General features: G+C 41.3%; 1 protein-coding gene across 6 annotated transcripts in view; it reads right to left on the bottom strand.

The window, feature by feature from the left end:
* The window catches only part of TTC28 (tetratricopeptide repeat domain 28), a 463,914-nt gene that overhangs the window by 72,761 nt on the left and 372,700 nt on the right, over window positions 1-18,453 (bottom strand). For all 6 annotated transcript variants that reach the window (XM_081123100.1, XM_081123101.1, XM_081123102.1 and 3 more), the window contains 3 exons: window positions 18,271-18,400; window positions 15,928-16,146; window positions 13,813-13,978 (listed from right to left, as the gene is read on the bottom strand). In XM_081123100.1, coding sequence (XP_080979226.1) covers window positions 13,813-13,978; window positions 15,928-16,146; window positions 18,271-18,400 — 515 coding nt within the window. The remainder of the gene's footprint in view (window positions 1-13,812; window positions 13,979-15,927; window positions 16,147-18,270; window positions 18,401-18,453) is intronic.

Here is an 18,453-nt window from a genome sequence, read left to right as displayed (position 1 = left end):
CTAGGGTAATGAAGAGTTTATTTATTGAAAATGCTCTTCAAGCCAAAGGAATTTTATTTCTCAATGAGAAACCATTCTCCTTGCTCTCAAGTTCACTACACTCAGAATGTTTAAAAATGATGTGTTAGACTACACTGTGACAGAATGTTTCTCTACTTTTTCATTTTGTATATTTTTCTACATTTTTTCTTTGCTCCATTTTACTGCTGAGGCCAGTGGAGAATACCTAGTACTTGGAGATTCAGTGGAAGTTTCCAGAAGGGGAGGAGAAAAGTCTACCGAAATCTCCAAAGGGACACTAGAAGTCTGGGCAGGCAGTGAATGAGCCATTTTCTATCTGTCTGGTCTTTTTCTCATCCTCAAACAAATTCATTTGAAAGCAGCAACTCTAGAGCTCTGAGAGGCATGTTGGCACTCTTTGTTTTTGAGAAGCCCTTTCCAAAGCCCCATGAATTTCAGTTCTGCCATTTAACTAGCTGTGAACCCCTTGACAAGTCATTGAATGGCTCTGAGTTTCGGCTTCCTGCTATGTAAAATGGGGACCACAATTGCTGCCTCAGAGGATATTACACACGGATAATGAGTGTATACACCTGTGTCTAGCAGATGAAAAATGGCCAACAGAGGCCATTTCTCTCTTCCTTGTCCCAAAAGAAGCAACCTGGGAGGTTCTAATAGGGAGTCAGTTAAAACACGAACATTAACTTGGCACAGCAGAGCACCCAGCAAGGAATCTTACGCATCTTGGTTTACTAATATTATTAAGTAGTATAAGATGAACTCAAAATTGTATCCCTCTACCGAGAAAGCCTCTAACCATGGGAAACTCATATTTTACAGAATCTGGATTCTATTGCCTGTTTGACTCATTTTCAAATACAAGTTAGGCAAATATCTTTTTTTTCCTCCTTCTAACTTTCTTCCAGCTATAATTCTCTCTCTCTTAAACTTATCCATTTTCATACCATAATCCTAAGTCCTTACTCGCTATAAACTATGCTGAGCTTTTATCTGGAGGACTTAAAACTCAACATTGAACCAAAGTAGGGGGAAGCAGACAAGAAGAAAATTATGGTAAAGCATTAGCTTCTGCTTGATTGAAAGAAAGTCTGTACACACACACACACTCTTCTTGTTCTTTTTCATGTCGATCTAGAGTTATCCCAGTTTGCTCATTCTGTGTCTTTCTTTTTAAAATGCTTTTTCCTTGTACACAGCCAGACCAGTTCTAGCATTGATTGGAAACTTTCCTAGCTTCAGCTTTTAACATAATTATGAACAGACAGTGTTTATATGGGCGGGAGGGGAGGGGAAAGTAGGCCATTTCAATTAGCCATTCAATAACTATTCCCTGTGCACTAACTACATTCCAGGTACTGTATTAATGGTAAATCAGACAGACCCAATACCTACCCTCAATGGGCTCTACTCTAGTGGGAGAGACAGACATTACCAAAGCAAATTCCACGCAATAAATAATACCACGATTAAGGACAGCCAAGAAGGAAACAGGTGCTGAAGTAGAAGAAACTATGGAAACCCACAGCAGCAAAACTACCCGACATAACAAACAGCTATTTTTTAAACAACCCCAAAGAGATTTCCTAAGTTCTCTACAAGGATGTGGCACCCAAAGCTTCATTAAGAAACAAGTCGAGAAGAAGAGATGGTTTGCAATGGATAGCTAAAGGAAAGGAAATCAATGTTGTGTATCATTTGGTCTTTCCATTTGATTTTCACAAGAAAGGCTGTCTCCAACCTTGAGATGACAATCAATATGTGACACATCCAGTTTAAACCTGGTTCATCAGTTTAAATTCATAAATGTACACGTTAAACTACAATGAGCTGAAAGTTATCCCATGCTATATCTGTTCATGGACAGGGTATGTCAATCCGACTTCTGCCTTTAGGAGGAAGCTCCACTGTTGCTTGATCTACCTGTGAGACTGGAGGTGAGGATGCAGAAAACGGCTGAACCATACGAGCAGCGTGCCTGAGGGAAGTCCTGGTGCTGAGGCAGGAAGAAACGGAACAACTGTGGGCCAATTCCTGAGATGGGAGGGTACTCAGTCTTTCCTAAGAGCAGGAAGCTTTTATGAGGGCTGCCAGAAAATGAAGTGTTATCTCCTGATGTTTCTAATTAGTGAGGAGACAGCAGCACACACAGGAATAAAGAAAAAGACAAGTTTACAATGATAACTTTGTCTCCATCAGACAGTAGTTTTTGAAATGACAGATCCTTAAATCAATTCCACCTCTCCCTGCTTATTAGCAGTGACTCCTCACTGTATTAGCATAAGTCTATCAAAAGCCAGGAAAGAACATCTCATTACTTTTAAAGCCTTAACAAACTTAATGTGTTACTGGGAAACAGAAGCGTTTCATGTGCTAGCCTACACAGGGGTCAAATTTTGTAAAGTGGATGTTAGTTCAAGCAAGGTCTGCATTAACTACCTGATCTGGATAAGTCCACCTCTTTAAGCTTCCTGGATAATATTGTGCTTTCATGATACTTCACAGAGGTGAAAGTGGAAAAAGGCTAGAGCAGTAACTATGAAACAGGTTTTCACTGTGTCATGATGCGTTGCTGCATTGATGATGACACACTGACCATACATCAATGATGCTAATACTGATGGTGTGTTCAGACGGTGTCCTCCCAGCTCCCAGCACTTTGTTCTTTCACTTTCAATCATCCACTCATCCAGTGAACATTCACTGTGGGCCTCTTAGGTACTAGGCACTGTTAATAGCTGGTAATGTAGAGATAAGACATGACCACATGGCATTCAGGGACATCATCATTGGGACTGGGGTAATTTGTATGATTTAAATCTAGTTAACCAGCAAGTATCAGAGTTCTATGTACTGTGTGCCCAAATGTTTCTAAATCCTGGTTGGGGGAGAGGAAATGGAGAAAAGCACGGATGGTCCGCTCCACAGCAGGTATCCTCTCCTTCACCCAGTCTCCTTAATGCCGTCCCCATCTTGGCTTCTAATCACCTGTGTGAGCAATTTCTGCCTTCAATGTGTGCTGAAGACTCTGAGGAAGAGCAATGTCCCAGGGACAGAACTCCAGGGGGTCTCACACTGACAGAAGAAGAAAGTGAATGCAAACTCATGGGAATGTGCATGGTATGCAGATGGCAGGGGGAAAACCTGGCCCCTATTGGAACAGAAGGATTACACCAGGAGACAGAGTGGGACAGGCTGTATGGAACAATGGGGCCTGATGACCAACGTTATCTCCAGGCACTCCACAACTTTATCTCTGTGGGCTCTGATGTATGTGGGAGCACTCAGATAACACTGGAGCTTTTAGCAACCTCCTCAGGCAGCAGACAGCCAAATGCACTGAAAGAGAATCAGGAGGCAGAAGGCAGGAAGGCCAGGCTGGTCATGTGGGCACGTTCTTGTAAGAGCCTGGCCCAGAGTAGAAAAGAAGAAAGGGTGAAAGTAGGGGAGAAGAGAGGTAGGGAGCAAATGGGTAAGATCAAAGAGAGTTTAGTGACTGATTAAATAAACTGCAACAAAGGAAAGGGAAATTTAAGGACAAATGACTCAAAGGTCTGAAAACAAACTTGGGTAGAAAAGATGGAGGCTTTAAAATAAATGAGAAAAAATTGGGAATAAAAGTGTGCCAGATTGGGGAGCTGGCTGAGAAAAGGTATAATTTTGGATGTGCTGAGCTTGAGATGAATTCCAGCGAAGCTGCTTTTATACAGGAGGAAAGTCAAGTATAGAAATCAAGTGAGATAGTGGGCTGGGGGTGTAGATCTGGGGTGTAGATCTGTGTCCTTGATGAAGATTACATTCCCAGGAAAGAGTCTAGTAACAGGTGTGAGTGAGGGGAAATGCCCATGGTTTTGGAGCAAGAGGAAGATGAGAACCATCCGGAGAGATGGAAGAGTGTTTGCAGAGCTCACCCACACCTGGGTGTGTGCTGTGTTGAGGGGAAAGAGATATAAGCGGAAAACGGTCAGCCATCAGATGCTGCAGGGAAGAGAATGAAGCCTGCAGGTAGATCACCCTTCTCTCTCTTCGGGTTTCCACAGGTCGGGGGAGTGGGAGAATGTCTCACTGTTCAGCACAGTCACTCATGAGAGATACATCTTCGAGCCCCACTGATGTTCAGCTTGATATGTTAAGAGTTAGAAATGTAGAGGCAGTTCCATTACTTTAACCAATGGTACATGAAAGGACGAGAGTTGAGCAGGGCTTTAAACATGCCCGAATTGCTTTGCCTGGTCTCTTGTGATCTTGACTTCTGCTATGCAGAGTCTTGTTTGGTCACTGCCAGTCACAGAAAGATGAGACACAGGGACCTAAGCCCCACAGGCAGCCTAAAGCAGAACCCCAGGTGACCTGCAGACCTAGAGCAAGAAATACATGTTTGTGGTTACAAGTCTGAAATTTTGAGGAGTTACATGGCATTACTGGAGGAAAACCCAGCTAGCACAGTGTGAGTTGTGAGTCTGACACAGTTAAATGTGCTGGTTTAAAGAGAGCACTCTTCCAGAGCCTCCTTACCACTGTATTCAAATCAAAAAAGTACAAATGGGATGAAAAACAATGCCTATTTTAGCAAGTTCAAAGAAGAACTTGGTAGCTATACTGGGCTTATTTTCCCAAAGCAAGATAAGTCAAGAGTTATATATTAAATGCCTTAAATATTGATTGTTAGATAAAGCTACACATAATCAGAAAGAAAAGGCCAGGAAATTTCACTGGAGTAAAGGAAAGGATATACAAAGTCAGGGATATTGAAATTTGATTAGTTCAAAGAATTTTTACAAAATTGGTTATGGCATCAGCCAGCCAACAGTTGATGTGAAACTGAGAGGAAAACACTGAATGTCCAGAGTGGCCAATGGATTTGCCCCATCCTTTCTCCCTTCAACCCCTGTTCTAACAGGAATGCCATTCTAGGCTTTGGGACTATGAACAAAGGATCTGGCACAAGAGATAAAAGAAATGTCTGGTGTCCAAGAGTGCCCTGACAGGTCTTCATGGCATCTACCAAACTAGCCCCTGCCCTGTGGCCCAGGTGTAGAACTATCAGGCCCTGGACCCAAGGAAGCCCAGGCCATTCCCAGTTCCAGGCCCTTACCCTTGCAGAATGACGGGCACTAACGGTTTTCCCTACATCGCTGCTATCTGCTTTTTATCTTAAGGCTGATTCTACCATTCACCAGGTTATCCTTCCCATGCATAAATGGGAAAACTCACTTCTGGCAATTTCAAGAATTCTGTGTTTAAAAAAAGTTCATGAACAATACAAACAGGGATTCAATTGAGGCTATTTCAGAGGTCATACAAGACGACCAACCACACTTATCCTTCTTGCTAAGCTGCTGACTTATACTAAGAAGCTTACAAAAGCCTTCTGAGCTTATTTTGTACTCAGCCTTTTGGAAGGAATCCAAATTCGGGAATCGGGGGCCTAAGACCAGAGTCTACAGTGTGTTCCACTCATTTCTGCAGCTGCATCTCTTCAGTGCTCTAATCCCTAACCTGGCATCATCTGTTTGTTGTTTTTTCCTCCTCAAACAGATAGCTGAGCCTGAGTGACTCACCCCATAGATAAGGCCTGCCTTTTGGAGCTCAGTCATGTCACAAGAGGACAGTACAGAAGAGACTCAGTCAGGCAAACTCACCCCAGGACTTCAGATCTTGTTAGAAAGAGGTGAGCCTCAGGAGGCAGCAGCTGAGTGACTGATGTAGAAGATAACAACTCCTACAGCAAAGCACAGATCATCCTCCTCTTGAAATCGCCACTCGTTTTCTGAAGGCCTTGGGCCCTTTCTTTCCTCCATGATGTTGCCCAGTGAGGAACTCCTCTGCCTAGAATGACTTCTCTCCCCTCGCTCTTCAGAGCCCAGCTCAAAGGTCACTTCCCTAGAATTCTCATGAAACACTGACTTGCCCCCAAGTAGGCAGAGCAAGGCACGGCCTTCTTTGTTTAGAACTTTACAGTAACATTTTGCCCATGGTGGATTAATAATTTACATATTTGTTGATTGTTCCATACTGTGAGCTACTGTAAGGCCAAGAATTCCAGCTATTATTCATGCATATATCTCCAGGCTCAGTGCCAGCTTTGGCACAGACTGACTACATGCTCATAAAATATTTTCAAATGGGCATTATCTTAATTTAGAATGAAATAGAAAACCCTTTGTTTTAAAGGAAAAATTAAATGTCCAAAGTATTATATCTACTTTCACTCTACAAAATTCTGGAAAAAATATTTGATTTGGAAAATAAAACCTTATTAGTTTGGATTAATTGGGAGGTCAACCTTGATTAGCAAAAAGCCAGAATCAGAAAATATGGGAAAGGTGGTTTTAAATTTTCAAAGACTCACTGTCACTTAATATAAGCCAACAATGCAGCAAGGACCAGTGCTTGGGTATACTTGATTAGAAGGACAAATATAAATAATTTAAATCAGTCTATCAATTGTCCATTTACATTGATGAAATATGTCCTACTTGAAATCCTGCTTCTGTAATTCTTTTTTTTTTTTTTTTAATCCCTGCATTTTCCCTCTCTTTTTCTGGGGCGGGGGGGGGGGGCAGGGGGTGGAATCTCTTTGGGGCTGATTAATCATGATCTTTGGGTCATGACACCCTTTCATCATTGATCCATGCACACAACCTGCTTTCATTTATTTAGTAATTTTTAATAATGCAGTAAATGCTTATAAAAGTACCACTCAAAAGAAAAGCTGGAGAATAACATACAAAATTATTTGTTAACTTCCATGAAGCCCATTACCTGCCTCCTCAGCCCACGGCAAGTCCCACCCCGCAAATCCCATGGCCATCACTCCCTGCCTGTCCTTTTTATACAAGTTTTACTGCATCTAGCTATAGTCCTAAAAACATATTTTTATTTTAGTTGTTTTAACTGTTAAAAGGATGTCATGCTATAGGTAGTATTTTGGAACCTACCTTTTTCACTTACTACTACATTTCTAAGATTTAGCCACATCTTTCAGTTCACTATGGCTCATTTCTTCTTGACTTCTGTCTAATATTTCATTTGGGAACTATACCACCATATACTCATCCACTTTCTCACTGATGGCATGTGGGCATTTCCAGGATTTTGCTATTATTTATAGTGCAGTTATGAACATTCTTGTTCATGTACAATAGCCTCTCGTAAATATTATACCTAAGGTATATACCTGGACCAAAGAGTATGTGAATATTCAGCTTTAGAAGGCATGCCGAACTGTCCTCTGATGTGGATATGCCAATTTACTTTCTCACCAGCCACAAATAAGATATCTTGTGGACCCACAGCTCCTCCAACACTTTGCATTGTCAGACTTGTTAACAATGGCCACTTATTATCAGTCTAGAACCAACTAGAATCACCAGAATTTATGAATTGGTGCAATCTAAATTAATCAGTGTTTTTGAAATAAGGAAATGCATTTGACCATAAAAATAACTTTCACTGCAGAAAGTTTAGAAATATAGAGAAGCACCAAAAGAAAAAAACCATAATGTTTACTATTCATTTACAATGGAGGAATATTTACCCCATTATAAAGGTAGTCTACAATTATAATTTATTTAAAACCCCTTGGGAGTACTCCTTCCAGATCTGACCTACTACTGAACACAGCCCTATGCGTGTTCTAACCAGTCAGATTAGCATCCCCAGAGCTCCTGCACTGTCCCAGGTGCCCAGGAAGCAGCAAGACTCTAGTTAAATATCAGAATTAAAAACTGAAGATGTGTTTTGAAATTCATAACATATCCCTTATGGGAGGTTTGTGTTCTATCTACGCCTCTTTTGATCTGTGAGGAAGGGAGAGGGAGTTCTTATTAAACACTTAATAAAAGCAGTTCTTTTATTTTAAATCCATTTTCAGAAACTCCTTTGTGACACTGTACTTCCTCTCAGCAGTAAATGCCATCAAGGAGAGGAAGCACGGTCTGTAGAACAACAAGGGCACCACAGCCAGGCTGCGGATAATTGAATGACGGTGTTCCCCAAGGCACGGAGACTCAATTTCTAGGGGTACAGTGTATTCTACATCCACTAGAGAGAATCAGTAAACTAGCCCAGCATGAACAGAGAGTCTGCTCACAGCACATCTTCTGGTGACTAAATTTCAAATGTGTGGATATCTCACTATGGGCCAGGAACTGTGTTAGACAGTGAGAATTCAGAGAGAAGGACACAGCACCTGCTTTCCATGGCATCACCATCTGCTTGGGGAGACCCAAACCAGGTGATTATAAACAAGGAAGAACACAATAAGTGCTATCATTAGGCACCACAGAGGGGAGCAAAAATCTGATTTGGACTTAGAGCGATCTGGGTGTTCCTAATGGAAACACTGTAAGATTTGAACAGGGCTCTAGGGGGGGATTAGACTATCTACAGAAAAAGAGTACAGTTCCAGACAGAAGGAAGAAGTACTTCATTCATTCTGAGTCAGTCAGTTGTTCACTCAAACATTTATTAAGCATCTACTATGTTGCAGACTACCCTAGGGACTGTGTACACAGAGGCAAAAAAAACCAACAGTGAAGCTTCTGACAGGCCTTTCTGAGGAGTTACTTTAAGCAGGAATTTGAAGGATGAGAGGGAACCAGCCATACCAAGAGTAGTGGGCAGAACTTTGCAGAGAGTCGGAAGGACATGTGCAAAACTTTAAGGTGGGAAAACCCTGGTATATCCTAGGCAGTGAAAGGAGGTTAGGAGAGGTGCGGTGGGAGCACAAAGAGATGCCAAGCTGCAGAAGGACTAGAAGTGCCATTCAAGCGGTAGACAGAAACTAGATCTCACAGGCTTAGGGGCCAGCATACGAAATGTGAGCTGGAGTCTAAAGACCATCAGTACCTTTGAAGGGATTACGTGTGTTTGGGGATTTTGTGCTGAGTGGAAGAACAAAGAGACATAGTCCAAAATACATCTATGGAAGGTCATTCTGGCTGAAGGGGATTGGAAGGCCATGAGAGGGAGAAGGAGCAGAGAGGTCAGAGAGAAGGCGGCAGCAAGGGTTCAGGGTAGAGAGGCCAGGGCCTGCACTGCACTTGTAGCGGTGGAGATAGAAGTGGGTGGATTCTAAGTGTGTGTGTGTGTGTGTGTGTGTGTATAATTTTTTTTTAAAGTTTTATTATTGTTTAAAATATTACAGATGTCCCTTTTTCTCCCCAATGACCCATTCCACCCCATTCCTTCCCCCTCCCCAGTCCCTCTCCCCACCATTGTCCGTGTCCTTGGGTTGTATATATATGCACATAAATTCTTTGGTTACTCTCTCCCCCTCCACCCACCCACCCTCCTCCATCCCTCTGACATTCGTCAGTGTCATCTATGCTTCCATGTCATTGAATCTATTCTGTTCATCAGTTTATTAAGTTCTTTACATTCTACGTATAAGCGAGATCATGTGATATTTGTCTTTCTCTGCCTGGCTTATTTCACTTAGCATAATATTCTCCAGGTCCATCCATACTGTCCCAAAGGGTACAAGATTCTTCTTCTTTACAGCTGCGTAGTATTCCACGATGTAAATGTCCCACAGCTTTTTTATCCACTCATCTACTGATGGGCACTTGGGCTGTTTCCAGATCTTAGCTATTGTAAACTGTGCTGCTATGAACATCGGGGTACATATATCCTTTCTGATGAATGTTTCAGGATTCTTAGGATACATTCCTAGGAGTGGGATCACTGGGTCAAACGGCAGCTCCATTTTTAATTTTTTGAGGAACCTCCATACTGTTTTCCATAGTGGTTGCACCAGTCTGCATTCCCACCAGCCGTGTACTAGGGTTCCCCTTTCTCCACACCCTCGCCAGCACATGTTGTTTGTTGATTTATTGATGGCAGCCATTCTGGCAGGTGTGTCTAAATATATTTTTTATACCTTTTTTTATTGTGGGAAAAAGTCCCACATACTTCCATGCTGTTTTCCATAGAGGCTACAGCATTTTACATTCCCATCAACAGTGCACAAGAGTTCTAATTTCTCCACATCCTTACCAAAGCTTGTTATTTTCTGGGTTTTTGACAGTGGCTAACCTAATGGATGTGAGGTGGTATCTCCATGGTTTTGGCTTGCATTTCCACGACGAGTAGTGATGTTGACAAGCACCTTCTCATGTGCTTGTTGGCCATTTGTATATCTTCTTTGAAGAAATATCTATTCAAGTCCTTTGACTATTTTGGAATTAGATTATTTTTGTTGTTGTTGTTAGGTTGTACTTCTTCATATATTCTAAATATTAACTCCTTATCAAGTAGCTTGAAAATATTTCCTCCCATTTTGTAGGTTGCCTTTTTACTCTGTTGTTTCCTTTGCTGTGCATAGGTCTTTAAATCTAAGGTAGTCCCACTTTTTTTTTTTCTTTTGTTACCTATGTATCATATCCAAGAAAATATTGCCAAATCCAATGTAATGAATATTTTCCTAGGGGTTTTATAGTTTAAGTCTTATGTTTAGGTTTTTAATTCATTTCAAGTTAACTTTTACATATGCTGTAAGGCAAGGGTCCAGCTTCATTCTTTTGCATGTGAAAATCCAGTTCTCCCAATACCATCTGTTGAAGAGCCTATCCTTCCCCCAATATGTAGCCTTGCCACTCTTGTCAAAGATCATTTGACCATATATGTAAGGGTTTCTTTCTGGGCATTTTATTCTATTCTACTCTATTCTACTCTGTTAGTCTATGTGTCTGTCTTTATGCCAGTACCTCACTGTTTTGATTACTGTGGCTTTGTGATATGTTTTAAAATCAGGAAGTATGTAACCTCTAGCTTTATTTTTCTTTCTCAGAATTCTTTTGGCTATTCAGGGTTCTTTGAGTTGCCATATGAATTTTAGGAATTTTTTTCCTATTTTTGTAAAAAATGCCATCAGGATTTCAACAGGGATTGCATCAAATCTGTAATTTATTTGGGGTAGTATAAATATTTTAGATTAGATCTTCCAATTCACTAGCATGGAATGTCTTTCTATTTATTTGTGTCTTCTTTAATTTCTTTCAGCAATGTTCTGTAGTTTGCAGTGTATACAAATCTTGTTCCTCCTTGGTTAAATTTACTCTTAAGTATTTTATTCTTATTGTAAATAAGATTGTTTTCTTAGTTTCCTTCTTAAATTGTTCATTGTTAGTGTATAGAAATGCAACCATTTTTGAGTGTTGATTTTGTATCCTGCAACTCTGCTGAATTTATTAGTTCTAACAGTTGTGTGTATGTGGTGTGTGTGTGTGTCAGATCTTTAGAATTTTCTATATATAATGTCATGTTATCTATGAACAGACATAATTACACTTGGATGCCTTGTATTTCTTTTTTCTTGTCTAACTGCTCTGTCTAGAACCTCTAATACTATGTTGAACAGAAATGCCAAAAATGGGCACCCTTGCCTTGCTCCTGAGTTTCGAGGAAAAGCTTTCAGTTTTCAACAATGAACAGGTTATCTATGAGCTTTTCATATATTTCCTGTATTATGTTGAGGTAATTGCTTTCTTTTCCTAGTTTGTTGAGAGTTGTGTTTTTTAATCATGGAAGGGTGTTAAATTTTGTCAAATGCTTTTTCTGAATCTGTTGAGATGATCATGTGGTTTTTGTCCTTCATTCTGTTAATGTGGTGCATTACAATGACTGATTTGGAGAAGAAATGGGGAAACCCAAGAGTTGGGCTTTAGATATTTTAGGCTAAAGGTGCCTGGAAGATAGCCAGGCAGAGATGTTTAGTGGGCAGCTGTACCTACAGATCCAGAGTTGTACAAACCATAATGCTAGTTAATTATGTACGTTCTCTATCTGCAAGTAGATTCACATAAGAAACCAAACCACATAACAATTAGAAAGTTTCACAAGAAGCATGGAACCCGAACAAGGGAAGGCACTAGGACAACCTATGAGGTCTTCTCCACCGAGGGCTACTGAAAGCCTTGGCATGTACTGCCTGGGATGGCCTTCGTCTAGTTTATATCTGGTCCTCCTTCCAAGAAACTTCCCCAGCTCCCAGTATAGGTTTCCCACTCCCACTTATACATTTTCATTACACTCTGCATTTTCATTTAAGCGCTTGTAATAATTTTAATTAAAAGATTTTATATGTTCTGTTGTTTATTATTTTTCAGTTCCCTGAGAGCCAGAGCCATGCCTGTCTACTTACCACTTTATTCTCAATCTTGAGTGTACATAGTTCATGGTAGGCACTCAGATATTTGTGGAAGAGGGGGAAGGATAAGAGAGTATGATGACTGCAAGTCCACCATGGGAACAGCTTTCCAACAGCTTCTAGTCCCTTAGTCAAGATTCTCTTTCCCTTTGATGGTATCAGAAATGGGCACTGCCCAAGTCTGCCCTGCTTGCTCTCCTTTTCTGTGTGTTTCCACTGTTGGCCAACCACTTTAATACTTGCTTTGGACATGCAACACCTTTGGTCAGGTTACAATTTAATCAGACTGGCCTAAGTGCCTTTCTGTCTGCTGAAGCAGCTTTGTATACCCCTCACCTGACCTATTTTATGGTCAATTAAATCTCAGGGAGTAGCCTTGCTTCCAAGTCCTTGGGATTTCTACACTGTCAAGCCCCTGTAATTGCCACACCATTACTCAGGGTTAATGGGAATGCTCCAGGATGCACCACAGTCATAGAAAAAATAAGACAACAATGTATGCATGTGGCTGCCTGTTCAGACTTCATACAAGCAGAAGCTAGAGATGGCATTCTTACATGCTTCAGCTATTTTCTCAAAATATGATATTAATTTTGATAATTAAAAACAAAATGAGCACTGGCCTGGGAGTCTGGGTGAGATCTAGATTGTTTTCATCCTGGCTCAGAAACTAATTCAGCTGTCAGCAAGTCTGATACAGTGCTGGCTTCTGTTAAACGAAGGAGTTGGAGTAGATGACCACTACAATCACTTCCAGTCTTGACATTATATTATCCAATCATTATTTTTCATCTAAGAACTTCTCAACTTAAGCATCTCAAAGGTCAATCCAGTTGCTGGCAATGACCACCACACACCCAGGAGCCTGGGAAAAGCATCTCTAAAGAAATCACAACGATAGCATAGGATTTTCATGATTACAAATGAAATCATTCAAGAGACAAGCAGATATCCTAGGGACCTGACACCAGCTAACACAGCAGATTCTGTGACACACAGACCTTCTCAACACTTGTTAATCTCAGGATGGAGGACTAAAACGCCAGGGAATCTGGCCACAACCCGCTCTAAGGGACCCTCTTCTTTTGATTTTCCCCAGTAAATTATTTTCCATATGTAAAATAGTCAATCATTTATACTAAGTGTTTCCATAAGCATATAACTTTTACAGTCTTTGCAAAAAGCACTCCTCTTCCCTATTCTTGATATTGGGAACTCAACTTCCTGCACCTCTGCCCCTCAATGCACAGATCCATACATTGGATCTCTCAAACAGGCGTTCAGCTATAGTACAAACTCATTATGAATCTGTTTATAACAAAAACTCCTCTCAGTTTTAATTAGCTAGTATGTTAAATTAAAAATCCTATTTCTGTTTAAACATTCTACAAACCCTCCTTAGAAATGGCCATCTCCGATGAGGCCCTTACCTGTTTGAAAGGAAACTACCAGAAAGAATAAACACAGCCCACTAAGGTTTGTATTCCACAGACATATTTCTTTCCATTGTAGCTACTCTGAACAGACTAAGCACAAAAGTGTGACTTCCAAAAGATCTCAAATAGGATATTTACAAAAACAAACAAACAAAACCCTGAGACTGTATCTGTAGATGGGATTGGGGGTGGTGTACTACTTGCCTTGAGTAGTAAGACTCCACCCCTAGGGCCTCCCGCACACTGGCGATGTGCTGCTCCAGGGCTGAGCTGGTGGCTATTGGAAGAGCTGCACTGCTGCCAGCCTGGAACTCACTGGTGTTTTCCATTGTGTTGTCACCCAGGTAGTGTTCATGAAACTTCAGAATTCCTGAAACAAGACAGGCATAGCCAATGTTATACAACTGAGGCTGGGGGAGGGAAAGGTGAAGGATGGGACAGCAATGCCAACTCTATGTAACCTCTTTGACAAGCATGCCTTCCTCCAAACCATGTGAAAAAATCCTGAAATCCAAGATCTCAAGAGGGTTTCAGAAGTTTAGACAGTACCCTTTTGGCAGCTTTCACCATCAGGTCTGGTGCTTGAAACCAGGGAATTCAAGACAGGGCTTTTGCTTTTGACAATATATTCAGAAGCCCCTAAAATGACTACTTTCTAGGTATTTCAAAACAGACACTTCTGAGAAGCACCAACTAGGGAAAGTTTTCTTTTAGGAACAGTACATGAGCATGCCAGCGCAGACTCCCCAGAAACTGAAATCCTAAATAAAAATATAACCAGCCAAGTGGAAATTGTGTTACTCAAAGACCTTGGATTTCACAAAAGCAAATCAAAATAAATATGTAGTACAAAGGCCAGATAAAAACATTTAAAACTATTTTTATATAAGACTAACTGGTCAATGGTCAATTTTTTGCTTAAAGAAGCAAAAAATGATGGCTGCATGAAACTGAGAGAATCCATAGTGGTTTTCTAGCAATAAACATAGGACATATTCTCAAATGGTAATGAGGTGTGTCAGCCCTGGAAAATGTTGGTCCTCTCTGATTTGATTAGAGCCCCAGTGAAAGCTTCAGAGTCTCATTAAGAGCAAAGAGGAACAGAAAGGGAAACAATAGGAGCCTCATTATACATGGCTCATTATTACAGGGATTTGGATACACCACCTGTCAAATCATGTCCCCAAAATGTAACAGCCACAGAGAGAAAGAGCTTGATATCTCTGTTGTCAACCGTGTCCTCCTGGGTATTAGTGCCCTGCTGGGGGCTGGAATACACAGGGATTCATCCCACTGTGGATGACACTTGCCAAGTCACCATGAACATCACAGCTTAAAACCTTTAGCATAAAAAGGTCAGAGGTAAAAATGTTCTATATTGAAAGCCATAAAAAAAAACATGGAATTAAGGGGAAAAGATTATAAACAATAATGCTGAGGCACAGAATGTACAAGCAGCAGTGCTTAGAACCCAAGAAGCATCTGAGAGTTGTCATTCAAACATCACTTTTTTAAATCAAAGAAATAGAAACATAATCAAGAAAACCTTATCAATTCTCCTGGCAGTTGAACTTTTTGAAATTGGCTTACAGATATTCAAGAAGCTCATTCTTCAAGATTCCCAATTAGAAGATTCACTTCCCCAGTCAATAAACTCTAATTGGATCTGGTGTGTCTCCAAGATGGTAAAGCCATCAGCATTTTATTATGCAAAAAATATGGCCCTAACAGCTAATTAGTGGTTCTGTATTTAGTGAAACTGTTACAGCCTGAACATTTAATGCCGATTTAATCAAAGGGGATTTTTATTTCTGAAATAGATTTATAATGGACAAAACTGGTTAAAATGGGTTCTGTTAAACTCAGAAATGTCAAGCATAAGATTTCATTTATATACTGTGAGAAGAGCTGCCATTATCATTTCAGTCTCTTTAACTTTACCATGACATAGGGTCAAAACCATTAAATCATATCTAGAAAGAACTCGTTAGGACTTACAGTCATCACTTTATTAGCTAATGAACAACAGCTGCCTAAAAACAGGACCACTAGTGAAATTAATCCTCCTGCTCTTAGTCTTCCTTGATAAATGCTTCCACATTTGCCGGTGAGGAGCAACGATTTCTTGGGAGAACAAGAAAGCTGCACTGTCTTATTAATTGAATGCCCCACCACGGACTATCCACCATGGCTGAGATTTTGCTGAAAGCCCACATCAGCTTCTTAGTCTGATCTACGGTAATGCACCTCTTCCACCTCTATTCATTAGACGTTCACAGTCTAGTGTATAATTGCCGTTCCTACAGAAAGAGATCTTACCTGCCCCAGGAGCAAGCAGCCAGCTATACAGGTAGCCTGCAGCCAGAGAATAGTAAAGCACTAGTCCCCTCTGGCCATTAACCATCTCTAAGATCTGATCGATAGTGACTGGAGAGTAGGGGTCAGAGTCCTGTTGTCCTGTTTGTCGTTCTACCAGAAGATCCGCAAATGCCCTCGTGCGTCCTCTTTCTGCCACAGCCAGGGCTTCATCATGATGGCCTACAAGACAAAAGGGACAGACAGAGGACTTCATGGGGAGTGTGCTTACTAACAGAGGGCCATCAGCTACAGAGGTCCTGGGCAGAAAACTCACTACCACTGCACTCCAATGTGTGGAAGTATCTCAAATTCAACCCCCTGCCTCAAATGATAGGTGTAGTGTCCACTCTTATAAAACTCCCAGGTAAGACCACCCTAAGTCTTGGGCCTTCCCCTATCTTGAAGCCACACCACAAGAAAGCCAACTTTGTTTAGGGGATTCATCCTCAGCATCTGCTCCACATCCTGAGTTGCCTTCCGGCTTCCTGGCTTCTGACCGCATTCACTTGGCTCTTTGGACTCTGGTTACCCTCTTACTTCCCTGCTTGACTTTGATTCTAATTTGACATTGGCAGATGAGTCCTACAGGCCTTGGCTCTTGACTATCCTTCTCTCTCCTCAATGCAGCCCCCTACACTTTACATTGTTCAACCCCACTTCTTCATCCCCCCAAATTATATCTCTGTGCCTTTAAACATGCTGGTCCCTCTGCTAAGCATGTCCTTCCTCCTTTCATTGACCTTATCTCAAAAAGAGGGATCCTAATAGTTGTCCTGCCCATCTTAAAGGGCTACTGTAAAGATTAAAGAGGCACTAAATGTGAAGATGCCTGGTAGGCATTATTCAAAGCACCATATATAAAACAGGTGATTATTGTTAGAGCTGATACCTAACTCCATTCTGGGCTCCCACACACTTCTCTTCGCTCTTCTAATCCCCATGGGCAAAGAGTTTAAACCTCTGAGGTCTCTAGTTGTTTGAAATTGCTTCTCTCTTTTAAGTTTTTCCTCAGTCTTTCAATCCAACTCCTAATCCACTTTCTGTAAGAAACTAGTCTGTAATCTAATTTAAAAGCTAATGCACAAATATGAGAGCACAAAAATACAAAGCAACATACTTTCAAGTGAGAATTGTTTAGAGGTGCTGAAGGAACATGATGCAAAGGATTTGCTTGTGTCATAAGCATAACTACGTAAGAGTTGCTAGAACTAGGGTCCAAAGAGAGAGCAGACAGAGGAAGGACACCAGATGCAATAGCTTTGATAGCACTTCAAGGATACCTCCTCGCCTCCTGCAGTTTGAGTATCAGTAGAAACTGGGGATTTATATGTGTATATGAAAATATCTCCTTTTACTCTATTAAGTTATTAACTGGAACAGCAGGAATGATTTCTGTGCACATTGGAAAATCCGCCCCAAAGAGTGAGACAGGCTAAACACTGTGATTATAATAGATATAAATTATAATCCCAGGCAATGAGTACATTTAGTACTTTTTCCAGGGGAAGTTTGAGTATTCATACACACACAGCAAAGGACAGGTTATTGACAAGACCTCAATATTCAACTTCAATGACATAGTTAGTTCTAATAAATACCTCCTCAACCCAAGTACTGGGTTGGGGGAAATGGTCTGCAGAGATGGACAGGTCTGTCTGAGAAGAGGCAGAGAACAGGACAGCCAGAAGAGGGTGGCTGAGACAGTTAAAGCGCAGGTGAGGGAAGGTGCATGCTGCTCCAGTGCAATGCAGCACACAGGCCTGGGAGAATTATCACTATGTCACAGTCTAGAGGGCAGACCCATATATTAAAAACATTTACTAGACAGGAACTAAAAGATGTGTGGGCACAGGAAATAAAGAACAGGCCAGGTGTCATCTCAGGTTCTTCCTATTAATGTTGAGAGGGAACCTGGGGGGAACACCTGATTCAGGCTTCCCTGTCTCTAGGACAGCTTCTGTGGTCCCTGGGGCTGCCTGCCAATCATCTTTCTTTCCATAGCACCTGAGTTCCTTTTATCCTAGCACCCATCACACCATACTGGTCTCACTGACTTTTGTCTCTCAATAGGCTAAGAGCTTCTTGAGGTCAGGAACCAGTCCTTCTTGACTTTAATCCCTAGGGCTAGCACACAGCATATAGTAGGTGCTCTGCAAAAATTTGTTGAGTAAATGAACAAATGTTCAATGGCTAAATTGTGGTTTCATAGTCTGTTGTAACAAATCATATTTCATCACAGCAATCGCTAAATGACTTAGATACATGAGTGCACACATGCAAAGTGGGAACCCCAGCTGCTCTCACCTAGGCTGACGAGCACCCGTTGCAAGGCCTGGTAGGATGACGTCTGTAGGTCAAAGAGGGAGAGTTTGTAGTCTGTGCTCAGCTGTGCCTCATGTCGGATTGTTTCAAACAAGGCCGATGCCCTGTAGAGCTGCAAGTAGGGGACAAAGAACGTTATCCATTCCCCAGAAGCCACGCTCCAGG

The sequence above is a fragment of the Miniopterus schreibersii genome (genome assembly GCF_964146895.1).
Source record: "Miniopterus schreibersii genome assembly, chromosome: 20".
Taxonomy (NCBI): Eukaryota; Metazoa; Chordata; class Mammalia; order Chiroptera; family Miniopteridae; genus Miniopterus; species Miniopterus schreibersii.
The sequence above is the reverse complement of the archived record's forward strand: the minus strand, read 5'-3'. Positions and strand labels throughout refer to the sequence as shown.